This window comes from Cetorhinus maximus, unplaced genomic scaffold (assembly GCF_964194155.1).
Source record: "Cetorhinus maximus unplaced genomic scaffold, sCetMax3.hap1.1 HAP1_SCAFFOLD_1822, whole genome shotgun sequence".
In the NCBI taxonomy this organism is placed as follows: domain Eukaryota; kingdom Metazoa; phylum Chordata; class Chondrichthyes; order Lamniformes; family Cetorhinidae; genus Cetorhinus; species Cetorhinus maximus.
The window spans coordinates 49,445-67,072 of record NW_027597762.1 but is presented as its reverse complement, the minus strand read 5'-3'; the positions used below and the strand labels follow the sequence as shown (position 1 = coordinate 67,072).

At 50.7% G+C, this 17,628-nt stretch overlaps 1 protein-coding gene across 1 annotated transcript in view; it reads right to left on the bottom strand.

Annotated features, from left to right (window-relative positions):
• Positions 1-2,595: 2,595 nt before the first annotated feature.
• The window catches only part of LOC144676681 (vacuolar fusion protein MON1 homolog B-like), a 40,603-nt gene continuing 25,570 nt past the window's right edge, over positions 2,596-17,628 (bottom strand). Inside the window, exons 5-6 of the mRNA XM_078537041.1 lie at positions 4,332-5,144; positions 2,596-2,882 (exon numbers count right to left, since the gene is read on the bottom strand). Of these exons, the coding sequence (XP_078393167.1) occupies positions 2,596-2,882; positions 4,332-5,144 (1,100 nt within the window). The remainder of the gene's footprint in view (positions 2,883-4,331; positions 5,145-17,628) is intronic.

Genomic DNA, 17,628 nt, shown 5'->3' with positions numbered 1-17,628 from the left:
AGAGAGAGACAGAGAGAGACAGAGACAGAGACAGAGACAGAGAGAGACAGACAGAGAGACAGAGAGACAGAGACAGAGACAGAGAGAGAGAGAGACAGAGAGAGAGAGAGAGAGAGAGAGAGAGACAGAGAGAGACAGACAGAGAGACAGAGAGACAGAGAGACAGAGAGAGAGAGAGAGACAGAAAGAGAGAGAGACAGAGAGAGAGAGAGACAGAGAGAGAGAGAGACAGAGAGAGAGAGAGAGAGAGAGAGAGACAGAGAGAGAGAGAGAGACAGAGAGAGAGAGAGAGACAGAGAGAGAGAGAGACAGAGAGAGACAGAGAGATACAGAGAGAGAGAGAGAGAGAGAGAGACAGAGACAGAGAGAGAGAGAGACAGAGACAGAGAGAGAGAGAGACAGAGAGAGAGAGAGACAGAGAGAGAGAGAGACAGAGAGAGAGAGAGAGACAGAGAGAGAGGAAGAGAGAGACAGAGAGAGAGAGACACAGAGAGAGAGAGAGAGAGACAGAGAGAGAGAGAGAGACAGAGACACAGAGAGAGATAAATAAAAAAAAACACAGGGGCTTATTACAGAGACCGCACAGCACAGCAAGAGGCCATTTGGCCCGTCTTGCCTGTACTGGCTCTTTGAAAGGGCTATCTGGTTAGTCCCACGCTCTCTCCTCCCCCCCACTGCTCTCTCCCCCTCCAATAACCCCGCACATTTTCCCCCTTCCAGTATTTATCCAATTCCCCCCCTCCCTTTTCGAGGGTGAATCTGCTTCTCCCACCCTTTCGGGCAGCGCCTTCCAGATCACAACAACTCGCCACGTCCAAAATAAACAAAACTCTCCTCATCTCCCCTTCCCCCCTCCCTCCCTCCCTCCCTCCCCTCCCGCCGATTCTCTTCAATCTGTGTCCCCCCTGAATTCTGTGACCATCCTCCTCGCTGTTGGCCACGTTCCCAGAGTTTCGCGTCACCCGCAAGCTTAGAAACGGTGCCCCGTGTGCCCCAAGTCCAGGGCATTGATATGTATCAGAGGGAAGAGTGATCCTAACACTGAGCTCTGGTGGGTGGGGCGGCACTGTACACTCCCCTCCCATCTGAGAAACAACCGTCCACCACGGCCCTCGGCTTCCTGCCCCTTCACCAACTCCGTACCCAATGTTGCTGTTGCCCCTGTAATCCCACGGTTAGAATGTGATAGCGAGTTAGTTCCACATTCTCCCCGCTCTCCGGGTAAAGACGTTTCTCCTGAATTCCCTCCCTCCCCGATCGGATTTATTAGGGACTGTCTTATATTGATGGCCCCCCCCCTAGTTCTGGTCTCTCCCCCCCCGTCCCCCACAAGTGGAAACATCTTCTCTACGTCGACCCTATAGAAACCCCCTCCGTCATTTTAAAGAGCTCGATCGGGTCACCCCCCCCCACCCACCTCAGCCTCCTCTTTTCCAGAGTAAAGAGCCCCGGCCGGTTCAACCTTTCCCGATAGTTATAACCTCTCCGTTCTGGGATCATCCTCGTCAATTTTTTTCACACCTTCTCCAGTGTCTCCATATCCTTTTTATAATACGGAGACCGGAACTGTGCACGGTATTCCGAGTGGGATAGAGAGACTGGAACTGTGAGCGGTATTCCGAGTGGGATACGGAGACCGGAACTGTGAGCGGTATTCCAAGTGGGATACGGAGACCGGAACTGTGCACGGTATTCCAAGTGGGATACGGAGTCCGGAACTGCGCACGGTATTCCAAGTGGGATACGGAGTCCGGAACTGTGCACGGTATTCCAAGTGGGATACGGAGACCGGAACTGTGCGCAGTATTCCAAGTGGGATACGGAGACCGGAACTGTGCACGGTATTCCAAGTGGGATACGGAGACCGGAACTGTGCACGGTATTCCAAGTGGGATATGGAGACCAGGACTGTGCGCGGTATTCCAAGTGGGATACGGAGTCCAGAACTGTGCATGGTATTCCGAGTGGGATACGGAGTCCGGAACTGTGCACGGTATTCCAAGTGGGATACGGAGTCCGGAACTGTGCACGGTATTCCGAGTGGGATACGGAGTCCGGAACTGTGCATGGTATTCCGAGTGGGGCACGGAGTCTGGGACTGTGCACGGTATTCCAAGTGGGATATGGAGACCGGGACTGTGCACGGTATTCCAAGTAGGATACAGCCAGCGGAACTGTGCATGGTATTCCGAGTGGGATATGGAGACCGGGACTGTGCGCGGTATTCCGAGTGGGATACGGAGAGCGGGACTGCGCGCGGTATTCCGAGTGGGATACGGAGAGCGGGACTGTGCGCGGTATTCCGAGTGGGATACGGAGAGCGGGACTGTGCGCGGTATTCCGAGTGGGATACGGAGACCGGAACCAACCCCACCTCGTCCCCAGCGTCCTCCTTAAACTGATCCCCGGACCACACTTTTCCCCGGCTGCACCTCCCCTGCATCCACTCTGCGGAAGCTTCAATTCCCTCCACCTCCCCCCATCTCTCTCTCTCTCTCTCTCTCTCTGCTCTGTAAGCCCATCGAGCCTTTGCCCCTCTCTCCAGGAAAGAGCCCTGTGTCCTGCTCAATCCTTCCTCAGTTCCATCCCCTCAGTTCAGGGGGAATCACCTTTCCGGCGCCGGTTTCTCGTGCCTCGAACTCCGTTCATAACGCGGAGAGCAGCCGGCGTCAGCGTTGGCAGAGCCGTGGGGGTGCGTGTGTGGCTGACCAGGTGCCCACAGGCTCCCCCCTGCTTGAAACAGGGAGAGAGATAGGGAGAGGGGGCTGTGGGCAGCAGGGGGGATGGCCGAGGCGGGGAGGGAGGGTGCCGGGCAGAGAGTTTGGCCACAAGCCTTGGCAAGGCCGCGCCTGGCGGACTGGGCGCAGCTTTGGTCTCTTCACCTGAGAAAGGATACATCAGTTCAGGAGGAGGAGAGGGAATCGCATTGAAATGTATAAAACTCCGACAGGGATGGACAGACTGGATGTAGGGAGGAGGTTTCCTCTGGCTGGGGGTGGGGTGGGTCTAGAACAAGGGGTCTCAGTCTCAGGCCATTTAGGACTGAGATGAGGAGAAACCTCTTCACTCAGAGGGTGGTGAACCTGTGGGATTCTCTACCTCAGGAGGCTGTGGAGTCACTGAATATATTTAAGAAGCAAATTGATAGATTTCTGGACTCTAAAAGGCGTCAAGCGTAATGGGGAGAGAGCAGGTGCGTGGGGACGCGGCGCGGGGAGAGAGCTGGGGCGCGGCGCGGGGAGAGAGCAAGAGGGGGGCGCGGGGAGAGAGCGGAGGCGCGGGGAGAGAGAGGGGGCGCGGGGAGAGAGAGGGGGCGCCGGGAGAGAGAGGGGGCGCCGGGAGAGAGCGGGGGCGCCGGGAGAGAGCGGGGGCGCCGGGAGAGAGCGGGGGCGCCGGGAGAGAGCGGGGGCGCCGGGAGAGAGCGGGGGCGCCGGGAGAGAGCGGGGGCGCCGGGAGAGAGCGGGGGCGCCGGGAGAGAGCGGGGGCGCCGGGAGAGAGCGGGGGCGCCGGGAGAGAGCGGGGGCGCCGGGAGAGAGCGGGGGCGCCGGGAGGGAGCGGGGGCGCCGGGAGAGAGCGGGGGCGCCGGGAGGGAGCAGGGTCGCGAGGAGAGAGCCAGGGCGCGGGGGTGCGGCGTGGGGAGAGAGCAGGGGCGCGGCGTGGGGAGAGCGCGGGGGCGCGGCGTGGGGAGAGAGCGTGGGCGCGGGGAGAGCGCGGGGAGAGAGCGGGCACGCGGGGAGAGAGCGGGCACGCGGGGAGAGAGCGGGCGCGCGGGGCGGGGAGAGAGCGGGCGCGCGGGGCGGGGAGAGAGCGGGCGCGCGGGGCGGGGAGAGAGCGGGCGCGCGGGGCGGGGAGAGAGCGGGGGCGCGGGGCGGGGAGAGAGCGGGCGCGCGGGGCGGGGAGAGAGCGGGCGCGCGGGGCGGGGAGAGAGCGGGGGCGCGGGGCGGGGAGAGAGCGGGGGCGCGGGGCGGGGAGAGAGCGGGGGCGCGGGGCGGGGAGAGAGCGGGGGCGCGGGGCGGGGAGAGAGCGGGGGCGCGGGGCGGGGAGAGAGCGGGGGCGCGGGGCGGGGAGAGAGCGGGGGCGCGGGGCGGGGAGAGAGCGGGGGCGCGGGGCGGGGAGAGAGCGGGGGCGCGGGGCGGGGAGAGAGCGGGGGCGCGGGGCGGGGAGAGAGCGGGGGCGCGGGGCGGGGAGAGAGCGGGGGCGCGGGGCGGGGAGAGAGCGGGGGCGCGGGGAGAGAGCGGGAGCGCGGTGTGGGGGAGCGAGGATCAGCCACGATTGTAACGAATGGCGGAGCAGGCTCGATGCTCCTGCTCCCCCCTTTTCTCTGTCGCTACGTTCCTCTCCGTACCTGGTATACTGGGTGAGCTGCTTGTGGTTGTCCGGGATGTCCAGGGGCTTGTACATGAAGTGCCAGAGGTCGGAGATGCCCACGTGCGAGGCGGAGGCTGCGTGGCTGTGCAGGGCCGCATCGATGGCCTGCAGCAGGGCCTGGGCCCGCAGGCCCTCCTCGATCTTCCTCTTGCAGGCCGAGACGCTGTAGAAGGCCGTCTTGTCGGTGGAGATGAGCAAGAGGCAGAGCGTGCAGGCCGGGTCCAGGTAGGAGATGTACGCGTAGAAGTAGCTGTCCGGGTAGAGGCGGGGCAGGCAGATGGGGGTCCAGACCTCGCCCGCCTGGAAGGACGAGGAGCCGGCCAGCAGGTTGAAGAGCAGGTGCAGGTCGACGGGGTCCAGGCGCGAGTCCTCGATGACCGCCCGCTCCTGCACGATGGCCACCAGCTGGCCCCGCGCCACCAGGATGGAGAAGACCAGGTTGGGCGTGACGGCCTTCTGCAGGATCTGGCTGACGGCGTCGCGGAGGGAGGACGCCAGGGGGAGGCACTGCACGGCGCCTAGCAGGAAGCTGGGGTCCGAGTCCATGTGGCGCAGGAGGTTGTCCAGGATCTTCTCGGAGCCGGCCAGCAGGCGCCGGAGGTCGTAGTTCTTCTTGCGCTCGAAGATGCGGGTGACGGTCACCTGGGTCAGCATGCTGATGATCTGGTAGTAGACGTAGAGGAGCTCGCGGCACAGCTGCTCCTCCGATTGCCGGCTCCGGGACACCGACACCAGCACCAGGGGGCCCTGCTGGCTGAACACCACCTTGTAGTCGTCTGAAAGGCGAAAGGTGAAAGGTTACGGCGGGGGGGAAACACGCCCCCTGACCTGATTTAGCGAGGGAGGGTGGGGGGGGGCCTCCACCCGGTGAGGGTGAGCAAAAACACAAAAGCGACGGGGGGGGGGGAGAAACTCAGCCGGTCCGGCAGGAAGCGAAGCCCAGACGCCCACCGCCTGCCGGGTGAAAGTGTTTCTCCTCACGCGTCCCCTCCGATCCCCCGACCAGTCGCCTTAAACCTGTGCCCCCTGGTAACGGACCCCTCAGCTGGGTGGGGCTAGGGGGGAAACAGGTCCTTCCTGTCGACTCCCTATCTGGGCCCCCCTCATCATTTTGTGCACCTCAGTGAGGTCACCCCCCGCCCCCTCAGCCTCCTCTGTCCTGAGGAAAGTCACCGCAGCCTATCCAACCTCCCCTCACAGCTCCCATTTTCCAGCGCCGGCACCATTCTTGCAAATCTCCTCTCTCCAAAGCAACGATGTCCTTCCTGTAATGTGGCCACCAGAAACCCTGCACCAAATTCCAGCTGTGGCCTAAACCAGCGTTTTATACAGTTCCTGCATTACATCCCCTGCTTCTGTATTCGATACCTCGCCCAATAAAAAGGAAAGCATTCCGTGTGCTTTCTTGACCACCTTCTCCACCCTGTCCTGCCATCTTCAGGGACCCGTGGACATGTCAGTGTCATGTCCGGGCCCCTTCCCATTAACAGGAGGGAATAAAACAGCTTAACACAAGTCAATTCATGTGTAACTAGCGAGGAAAGTCTCTTATTGAAACATATCAGATTCTGAGGGGAGGGGGTTTGACAGGGTGGATGCTGAGAGGATGTTTCCCCCCCTCCCCTCTCGTGGGAGGGGGAATCTAGAACGAGGGGAGAGGGGGGCACAGTTTCAGAATAAGGGGTCTCCCTTATTGGAGACGGAGATGAGGGAGGAATTTCTTCTCTCAGAGGGTGGTCAGTCTGTGGAATTCTCCCCCCACCCCACCCCCCCCAGAGAGCAGCGGAGGCCGGGTCAGTGAATATTCTGGAGACAGAGGTAGATAGTTTCTTGCCTATCAAGGGGGTGGAAAGGGTATTCGGAAGGTCGGCGGGAAAAGCGGAGTTGCGGCCAGTACCGGATCAGCCACGATCTTATCGAACAAGGGAGCAGGCTGGAGGGGCCGAATGGCCTCCTCCTGCTCCCAGTTCATGCGAACCACTCAAACCGCTTGGCTACAAACAATCAAGATATCATCACCCCACTGGGCGTAGGCAATAGGCCACGAACTAGTCAGAGGGGGGACGTAGAGGAACAAATTTGCCAAGACATTACAGCGTATTTAAAACGATGGGGGGGTGGGCTTTAATTATCTGAACGTGGATTGGGATAGCAGTAGTGTAACGGGCAGAGAGAGAGAGAGAGAGGGGGGTGGGGAAAGAGTTTCTGGAGCCTGTTCAGGAGCGTTTTCTACAGCAGTATGTGTCCAGTCCAAAGAGGAAGGAGGCATTGCTGGGCCTGGCTCTTGGAAATGAGGTGGGCCGAGTGGATTGAGTAGGAGGACGCTCAAGAGGGCGGAGGCCACTGGATCATAAGGTCCAGGCTGGCTAGGGGTAAAGGACAGGGAGTTAGGGATAATCGATCAGACCGGTTTCAGTGGGGTGAGAATGGATCTGGCAGAGGCAGTCGGGATCGAAGATCGGCGGCAAAACCGGACCAGGGCAGCGCGTGGCTGTCAAAGAGGGAGGTGGGTCTGGCACGGTCAAGGTAGAATCCCACAAGCGGGAAGGTAAAGTGAGTAAGATGAGACTGGGGGGGGGGGGAAATAAAAAGGGATGGCTGGCGGATAGTCCAGGCGAAAACCAGGACGAATATCTGAGGGCAGGTGAGAAAGGGATTAAGAGGAGCAAGGGGACAGCGGGAGTAGAGACCGGCAGTTAAACATGAAAAGGAGCCCAAATTTCTTCAATGGCGCTACAGAGAGTGAGGGGAGGGGGGGCTTTTGGAAATGACACACCGGGACCAGTGTGCGGTCATTAAAGAAAAGCAGGCATAAGACTCGAGGGCAAATCGTGTTCGGTAACTTCTGATGGGAGGGTGGGTGAGGGTAAAACTGTTGAGGGGCTGCCCAAAAAGACATTTGATAAACTGATGGACTTGTCGGAAAGCTCAGAGCCCACGGAATAAAAGGGACAGGGGCAGCACGGATACAAAACCTGTGGGGTGCCAGGGAACGGAGAAGGGGTGAACGGTTAATTTGCAGCCGGGAAGGTAGATGGTGGGGTTACTCTGGAGGGGTGGAGGGCACGGTACTAGGACCATTGCCTTTCTTGATCGATATCTTCAACTTAGACCTGGGTGCACGGGGGATAATTTCAAAATGTGTGGATGACACCAAGTATGGAAGTATTGTGAGGGCAGTGATCGACTTCAAGAGGACATAAGCAGGCTGGTGGAATGGATATGAAATGCATATGAAAATTAACGCAGAGAAATATAAAGTGATTCATTTTACTAAGAAGAACGTGGTAGGAAGACAACGTAAAACAAAGGGTACAATTCTAAAGGGGGGTGCAGGGGCAGAGGGAGCCGGGGGTATATGTGAATACATCATTGAAGGTTGAGAGAGTGGGTAACAAAGCACACAGTATCCTGGGCTTTATTTAAATAGAGGCATAGAGTACAAGAGCAAGGAGGTAATGCTAAACCCGCATAAAACACTGGTTCAGTCCCAAGTGGAGTATTGTGTCCCATTCTGGGCAGCGCACTTTAGGAAGGATGTGAAGGCTTGAGAGAGACAGAGAGAGAGCGGAAAAGATTCACGAGAATGGTTTCGGGGATGAGGGACTTCAGTTCCGTGGATAGATTGGAGAAGGTCGGAGTGCTCTCCTTGGAGAAGAGAAAGTCGAAAGGAGATTTGTTCAAAATTATAGGATGTCAATACAGAACTCAGTAGAATCCAGTCTGTAACTCACTCCCGGGTATCTGTTATTCTATATAAAAACCCCCCGAACCCCTCGATTAGATTCCAGTCTGTAACTCACTCACGGGTATCTGTTATTCTATATATAAACCACCCGAACCCCTCGATTAGATTCCAGTCTGTAACTCACTCCCGGATATCTGTTATTCTATATATAAACCACCCCGAACCCCTCGATTAGATTCCAGTCTGTAACTCACTCCCGGGTAACTGTTATTCTATATATAAACCCCCCGAACCCCTCGATTAGATTCCAGTCTGATACTCACTCCCGGGTATCTGTTATTCTATATATAAATCACCCCGAACCCCTCGATTAGATTCCAGTCTGTAACTCACTCAAAGGAATCTATTATTCTAAATATAAACACCCCAAATTCCTCAATTAGAGTTTAGTCTGTAACTCACTCCCGGGTATCTGTTATTCTATATATAAATCACCCCGAACCCCTCGATTAGATTCCAGTCAGTAACTCACTTCCGGGTATCTGTTATTCTATATATAAACCCCACTGAACCCCTCGATTAGATTCTAGTCAGTAACTCAATCCCGGGAATCTATTATTCTATATATAAACACCCCAGAACCCATCGATTAGATTCCAGTCAGAAACACACTGCCAGGTATCTGTTATTCTATATATAAACCCCCCTGAACGCCTCGATTAGATTCCAGTCTGTAACTCACTCTCGGGTATCTGTTATTCTAAATATAACCCCCCCAAACCCCTCGATTAGATTCCAGTCTGTAACTCACTCCCGGGTATCTGTTATTCTATATATAAACCACCCCGAACCCCTCGATTAGATTCCAGTCAGTAACTCACTCCCGGGTATCTGTTATTCTATATATAAACCACCCTGAACCCCTCGATTAGATTCCAGTCTGTAACTCACTCCCGGGTATCTGTTATTCTATATATAAATCACCCTGAACCCCTCGATTAGATTCCAGTCAGTAACTCACTCCCGGGTATCTGTTATTCTATATATAAACCCCCCGAACCCCTCGATTAGATTCCAGTCAGTAACTCACTCCCGGGTATCTGTTATTCTATATATAAATCACCCCGAACCCCTCGACTAGATTCCAGTCAGTAACTCAATCCCGGGAATCTGTTATTCTATATAGAAACCCCCCTGAACCCATCGATTAGATTCCAGTCTGCAACTCACTCCCGGGTATCTGTTATTCTATATATAAACACCACCTGAACCCATCGATTAGATTCCAGTCAGTAACTCACTCCCGGGTATCTGTTATTCTATATATAAACACCCCCGAACCCCTCGATTAGATTCCAGTCTGTAACTCACTCCCAGGTATCTGTTATTCTATATATAAACCCGCCCCACCGAGAACGCCTCGAATAGATTCCAGTCTGTAACTCACTCCCGGGTATCTGTTGTTCTATATATAAACCCCCCCGAACGCCTCGATTAGATTCCAGTCTGTAACTCACTCCCGGGTATCTGTTATTCCATATATAAACCTCCCACCCCCGAACCCCTCGATTAGATTCCAGTCTGTAACTCACTCCCGGATATCTGTTATTCTATATATAAACCACCCCGAACCCCTCGATTAGATTCCAGTCTGTAACTCACTCCCGGGTATCTGTTATTCTATATATAAACCCCCCGAACCCCTCGATTAGATTCCAGTCTGTAACTCACTCCCGGGTATCTGTTATTCTATATATAAACCCGGCCGAATCCCTCGATTAGATTCCAGTCTGTAACTCACTCCCGGGTATCTGTTATTCTATATATAAACCCCCGAACACCACGATTAGATTCCAGTCAGTAACTCACTCCAGGGTATCTGTTATTCTATATATAAACCCCACCGAACCCCTCGATTAGATTCCAGTCTGTAACTCACTCCCGGGTATCTGTTATTCTATATATAAACATGCCCAACCCAGAACGCCTCGAAAAGATTCCAGTCTGTAACTCACTCCCGGGTATCTGTTGCTCTATATATAAACCACCCCGAACGCCTCGATTAGATTCCAGTCTGTAACTCACTCCCGGGTATCTGTTATTCTATATATAAACCTCCCACCCCCCGAACCCCTCGATTAGATTCCAGTCTGTAACTCACTCCCGGGTATCTGTTGCTCTATATATAAACCACCCCGAACCCCTCGATTAGATTCCAGTCTCTAAATCACTCCCGGGTATCTGTTATTCTATATATAAACCCCCCCGAACCCCTCGATTAGATTCCAGTCTGTAACTCACTCCCGGGTATCTGTTATTCTATATATAAAACCGGCCGAATCCCTCGATTAGATTCCAGTCTGTAACTCACTCCCGGGTATCTGTTATTCTATATATAAACCCTCCCGAACCCCTCGATTAGATTCCAGTCAGTAACTCACTCCCGGGTATCTGTTATTCTATATATAAACCCGGCCGAATCCCTCGATTAGATTCCAGTCTGTAACTCACTCCCGGGTATCTGTTATTCTATATATAAACCCCGCCGAACCCCTCGATTAGATTCCAGTCTGTAACTCACTCCCGGGTATCTGTTATTCTATATATAAACCCGGCCGAATCCCTCGATTAGATTCCAGTCTGTAACTCACTCCCGGGTATCTGTTATTCTGTAAATAAACCCTCCCGAACCCCTAGATTAGATACCAGTCTGTAATTCACTCCCGGGTATCTGTTATTCTATATATAAACCCCACCGAAATGCTCGATTAGATTCCAGTCTGTAACTCACTCCCGGGTATCTGTTATTCTATATATAAACTCCCCGAACCCCTCGATTAGATTCCAGTCTGTAACTCACTCCCGGGTATCTGTTATTCTATATATAAACCCCCCCGAACCCCTCGATTAGATTCCAGTCTGTAACTCACTCCCGGGTATTTGTTATTCTATATATAAACCCCGCTGAACTCCTCGATTAGATTCCAGTCTGTAACTCACTCCCGGGTATCTGTTATTCTATATATAAACCTCCCCGAACCCCGCGATTAGATTACAGTCTGCAACTCACTCCCGGGTATCTGTTATTCTATATATAAACCCCCCGAACCCCTCGATTAGATTCCAGTCTGTAACTCACTCCCGGGTATTTGTTATTCTATATATAAACCCTCCGAACCCCTCGATTAGATTCCAGTCTGTAACTCACTCCCGGGTATTTGTTATTCAATATATAAGCCCTCCCGAACCCCTCGATTAGATTCCAGTCTGTAACTCACCCCCGGGTATCTGTTATTCTATATATAAATCACCCCGAAGCCCTCGACTAGATTCCAGTCTGTAACTCACTCCCGGTTATCTGTTATTCTATATATAAACCCCCCCGAACCCCTCGATTAGATTCCAGTCTGTAACTCACTCCCAGGTATCTGTTATTCTATATATAAACCCGCCCCACCCAGAACGCCTCGAATAGATTCCAGTCTGTAACTCACTCCCGGGTATCTGATGCTCTATACATAAACCACCCCGAACGCCTCGATTAGATTCCAGTCTGTAACTCACTCCCGGGTATCTGTTATTCTATATATAAACCACCCCGAACGCCTCGATTAGATTCCAGTCTGTAACTCACTCCCGGGTATCTGTTATTCTATATATAAACCACCCGAACCCCTCGATTAGATTCCAGTCTGTAACTCACTCCCGGATATCTGTTATTCTATATATAAACCACCCCGAACCCCTCGATTAGATTCCAGTCTGTAACTCACTCCCGGGTAACTGTTATTCTATATATAAACCCCCCGAACCCCTCGATTAGATTCCAGTCTGTTACTCACTCCCGGGTATCTGTTATTCTATATATAAATCACCCCGAACACCTCGATTAGATTCCAGTCTGTAACTGACTCAAAGGAATCTATTATTCTAAATATAAACACCCCAAATTCCTCAATTAGAGTTTAGTCAGTAACTCACTCCTGGGTATCTGTTATTCTATATATAACCCCCCCGAACCCCTCGATTAGATTCCGGTCTGTAACTCACTCCCGGGTATCTGTTATTCTATATATAAACCCCCCTGAACCCCTCGTTTAGATTCTAGTCAGTAACTCAATCCCGGGAATCTATTATTCTATATATAAAGCCCCCTGAACACATCGATTAGATTCCAGTCAGTAACTCACTCCCAGGTATCTGTTATTCTATATATAAACCACCCCGAACGCCTCGATTAGATTCCAGTCTGTAACTCACTCCCGGGTATCTGTTATTCTATATATAAACCTCCCCCACCCCGAACCCCTCGATTAGATTCCAGTCTGTAACTCACTCCCGGGTATCTGTTGCTCTATATATAAACCACCCCGAACCCCTCGATTAGATTCCAGTCTGTAACTCACTCCCGGGTATCTGTTATTCTATATATAAACCCGGCCGAATCCCTCGATTATATTCCAGTCTGTAACTCACTCCCGGGTATCTGTTATTCTATATATAGACCCCCGAACCCCTCGATTAGATTCCAGTCTGTAACTCACTCCCGGGTATCTGTTATTCTATATATAAACCCCCCGAACCCCTCGATTAGATTCCAGTCTGTAACTCACTCCCGGGTATCTGTTATTCTATATATAAACCCCCCCGAACCCCTCGATTAGATTCCAGTCTGTAACTCACTCCCGGGTATCTGTTATTCTATATATAAACCCCCCGAACCCCTCGATTAGATTCCAGTCTGTAACTCACTCCCGGGTATCTGTTATTCTATATATAAACCCCCCCGAACACCTCGATTAGATTCCAGTCTGTAACTCACTCCCGGGTATCTGTTATTCTATATATAAACCCCCCTAACCCCTCGATTAGATTCCAGTCTGTAACTGACTCCCGGGTATCTGTTATTCTATATATAAACCCCCCGAACCCCTCGATTAGATTCCAGTCTGTAACTCACTCCCGGGTATCTGTTATTCTATATATAAACCACCCGAACCCCTCGATTAGATTCCAGTCTATAACTCACTCCCGGATATCTGTTATTCTATATATAAACCACCCCGAACCCATCGAATAGATTCCAGTCTGTAACTCACTCCCGGGTAACTGTTATTCTATATATAAACCCCCCGAACCCCTCGTTTAGATTCCAGTCTGTTACTCACTCCCGGGTATCTGTTATTCTATATATAAATCACCCCGAACCCCTCCATTAGATTCCAGTCTGTAACTCACTCAAAGGAATCTATTATTCTAAATATAAACACCCCAAATTCCTCAATTAGAGCTTAGTCAGTAACTCACTCCCGGGTATCTGTTATTCTATATATAACCCCCCCGAACCCCTCGATTAGATTCCGGTCTGTAACTCACTCCCGGGTATCTGTTATTCTATATATAAACCCCCCGAACCCCTCGATTAGACTCCAGTCTGTAACTCACTCCCGGGTATCTGTTATTCTATATATAAATCACCCCGAACCCCTCGATTAGATTCCAGTCAGTAACTCACTTCCGGGTATCTGTTATTCTATATATAAACCCCCCTGAACCCCTCGATTAGATTCTAGTCAGTAACTCAATCCCGGGAATCTATTATTCTATATATAAACCCCCCTGAACCCATCGATTAGATTCCAGTCAGTAACTCACTCCCAGGTATCTGTTATTCTATATATAAACCCACCTGAACGCCTCGATTAGATTCCAGTCAGTAACTCACTCCCGGTTATCTGTTATTCTAAATATAACCCCCCCAAACCCCTCGATTAGATTCCAGTCTGTAACTCACTCCCGGGTATCTGTTATTCTATATATAAACCACCCGAACACCTCGATTAGATTCCAGTCAGTAACTCACTCCCGGATATCTGTTATTCTATATATAAACCACCCCGAACCCCTCGATTAGATTCCAGTCTGTAACTCACTCCCGGGTAACTGTTATTCTATATATAAACCCCCCGAACCCCTCGATTAGATTCCAGTCTGTTACTCACTCCCGGGTATCTGTTATTCTATATATAAATCACCCCGAACACCTCGATTAGATTCCAGTCTGTAACTCACTCAAAGGAATCTATTATTCTAAATATAAACACCCCAAATTCCTCAATTAGAGTTTAGTCAGTAACTCACTCCTGGGTATCTGTTATTCTATATATAACCCCCCCGAACCCCTCGATTAGATTCCGGTCTGTAACTCACTCCCGGGTATCTGTTATTCTATATATAAACCCCCCGAACCCCTCGATTAGACTCCAGTCTGTAACTCACTCCCGGGTATCTGTTATTCTATATATAAATCACCCCGAACCCCTCGATTAGATTCCAGTCTGTAACTGACTCCAGGGTATCTGTTATTCTATATATAAACCCCCCGAACCCCTCGATTACATTCCAGTCTGTAACTCACTCCCGGGTATCTGTTATTCTATATATAAACCACCCGAACCCCTCGATTAGATTCCAGTCTGTAACTCACTCCCGGATATCTGTTATTCTATATATAAACCACCCCGAACCCCTCGAATAGATTCCAGTCTGTAACTCACTCCCGGGTAACTGTTATTCTATATATAAACCCCCCGAACCCCTCGTTTAGATTCCAGTCTGTTACTCACTCCCGGGTATCTGTTATTCTATATATAAATCACCCCGAACCCCTCCATTAGATTCCAGTCTGTAACTCACTCAAAGGAATCTATTATTCTAAATATAAACACCCCAAATTCCTCAATTAGAGCTTAGTCAGTAACTCACTCCCGGGTATCTGTTATTCTATATATAAGCCCCCCGAACCCCTCGATTAGATTCCGGTCTGTAACTCACTCCCGGGTATCTGTTATTCTATATATAAACCCCCCGAACCCCTCGATTAGACTCCAGTCTGTAACTCACTCCCGGGTATCTGTTATTCTATATATAAATCACCCCGAACCCCTCGATTAGATTCCAGTCAGTAACTCACTCCCGGGTATCTGTTATTCTATATATGAACCCCCGAACACCACGATTAGATTCCAGTCTGTAACTCACTCCCGGGTATCTGTTATTCTTTAAATAAACCCTCCCGAACCCCTAGATTAGATACCAGTCTGTAATTCACTCCCGGGTATCTGTTATTCTATATATAAACCCCACCGAAATGCTCGATTAGATTCCAGTCTGTAACTCACTCCCGGGTATCTGTTATTCTATATATAAACTCCCCGAACCCCTCGATTAGATTCCAGTCTGTAACTCACTCCCGGGTATCTGTTATTCTATATATAAACCCCCCCGAACCCCTCGATTAGATTCCAGTCTGTAACTCACTCCCGGGTATTTGTTATTCTATATATAAACCCCGCTGAACTCCTCGATTAGATTCCAGTCTGTAACTCACTCCCGGGTATCTGTTATTCTATATATAAACCTCCCCGAACCCCGCGATTAGATTACAGTCTGCAACTCACTCCCGGGTATCTGTTATTCTATATATAAACCCCCCGAACCCCTCGATTAGATTCCAGTCTGTAACTCACTCCCGGGTATTTGTTATTCTATATATAAACCCCCCGAACCCCTCGATTAGATTCCAGTCTGTAACTCACTCCCGGGTATTTGTTATTCAATATATAAGCCCTCCCGAACCCCTCGATTAGATTCCAGTCTGTAACTCACCGCCGGGTATCTGTTATTCTATATATAAATCACCCCGAAGCCCTCGACTAGATTCCAGTCTGTAACTCACTGCCGGTTATCTGTTATTCTATATATAAACCCCCCCGAACCCCTCGATTAGATTCCAGTCTGTAACTCACTCCCAGGTATCTGTTATTCTATATATAAACCCGCCCCACCCAGAACGCCTCGAATAGATTCCAGTCTGTAACTCACTCCCGGGTATCTGTTGCTCTATATATAAACCACCCCGAACGCCTCGATTAGATTCCAGTCTGTAACTCACTCCCGGGTATCTGTTATTCTATATATAAACCACCCCGAACGCCTCGATTAGATTCCAGTCTGTAACTCACTCCCGGGTATCTGTTATTCTATATATAAACCACCCGAACCCCTCGATTAGATTCCAGTCTGTAACTCACTCCCGGATATCTGTTATTCTATATATAAACCACCCCGAACCCCTCGATTAGATTCCAGTCTGTAACTCACTCCCGGGTAACTGTTATTCTATATATAAACCCCCCGAAACCCTCGATTAGATTCCAGTCTGTTAATCACTCCCGGGTATCTGTTATTCTATATATAAATCACCCCGAACACCTCGATTAGATTCCAGTCTGTAACTCACTCAAAGGAATCTATTATTCTAAATATAAACACCCCAAATTCCTCAATTAGAGTTTAGTCAGTAACTCACTCCTGGGTATCTGTTATTCTATATATAACCCCCCCGAACCCCTCGATTAGATTCCGGTCTGTAACTCACTCCCGGGTATCTGTTATTCTATATATAAACCCCCCTGAACCCCTCGTTTAGATTCTAGTCAGTAACTCAATCCCGGGAATCTATTATTCTATATATAAAGCCCCCTGAACACATCGATTAGATTCCAGTCAGTAACTCACTCCCAGGTATCTGTTATTCTATATATAAACCACCCCGAACGCCTCGATTAGATTCCAGTCTGTAACTCACTCCCGGGTATCTGTTATTCTATATATAAACCTCCCCCCCCCGAACCCCTCGATTAGATTCCAGTCTGTAACTCACTCCCGGGTATCTGTTGCTCTATATATAAACCACCCCGAACCCCTCGATTAGATTCCAGTCTGTAACTCACTCCCGGGTATCTGTTATTCTATATATAAACCCGGCCGAATCCCTCGATTATATTCCAGACTGTAACTCACTCCCAGGTATCTGTTATTCTATATATAGACCCCCGAACCCCTCGATTAGATTCCAGTCTGTAACTCACTCCCGGGTATCTGTATTCTATATATAAACCCCCCGAACCCCTCGATTAGATTCCAGTTTGTAACTCACTCCCGGGTATCTGTTATTCTATATATAAACCACCCCGAACCCCTCGATTAGATTCCAGTCTGTAACTCACTCCCGGGTATCTGTTATTCTATATATAAACCCCCAGAACCCCTCGATTAGATTCCAGTCTGTAACTCACTCCCGGGTATCTGTTATTTTATATATAAACCACCCGAACCCCTCGATTAGATTCCAGTCTGTAACTCACTCCCGGATATCTGTTATTCTATATATAAACCACCCCGAACCCCTCGAATAGATTCCAGTCTGTAACTCACTCCCGGGTAACTGTTATTCTATATATAAACCCCCCGAACCCCTCGTTTAGATTCCAGTCTGTTACTCACTCCCGGGTATCTGTTATTCTATATATAAATCACCCCGAACCCCTCCATTAGATTCCAGTCTGTAACTCACTCAAAGGAATCTATTATTCTAAATATAAACACCCCAAATTCCTCAATTAGAGCTTAGTCAGTAACTCACTCCCGGGTATCTGTTATTCTATATATAACCCCCCCGAACCCCTCGATTAGATTCCGGTCTGTAACTCACTCCCGGGTATCTGTTA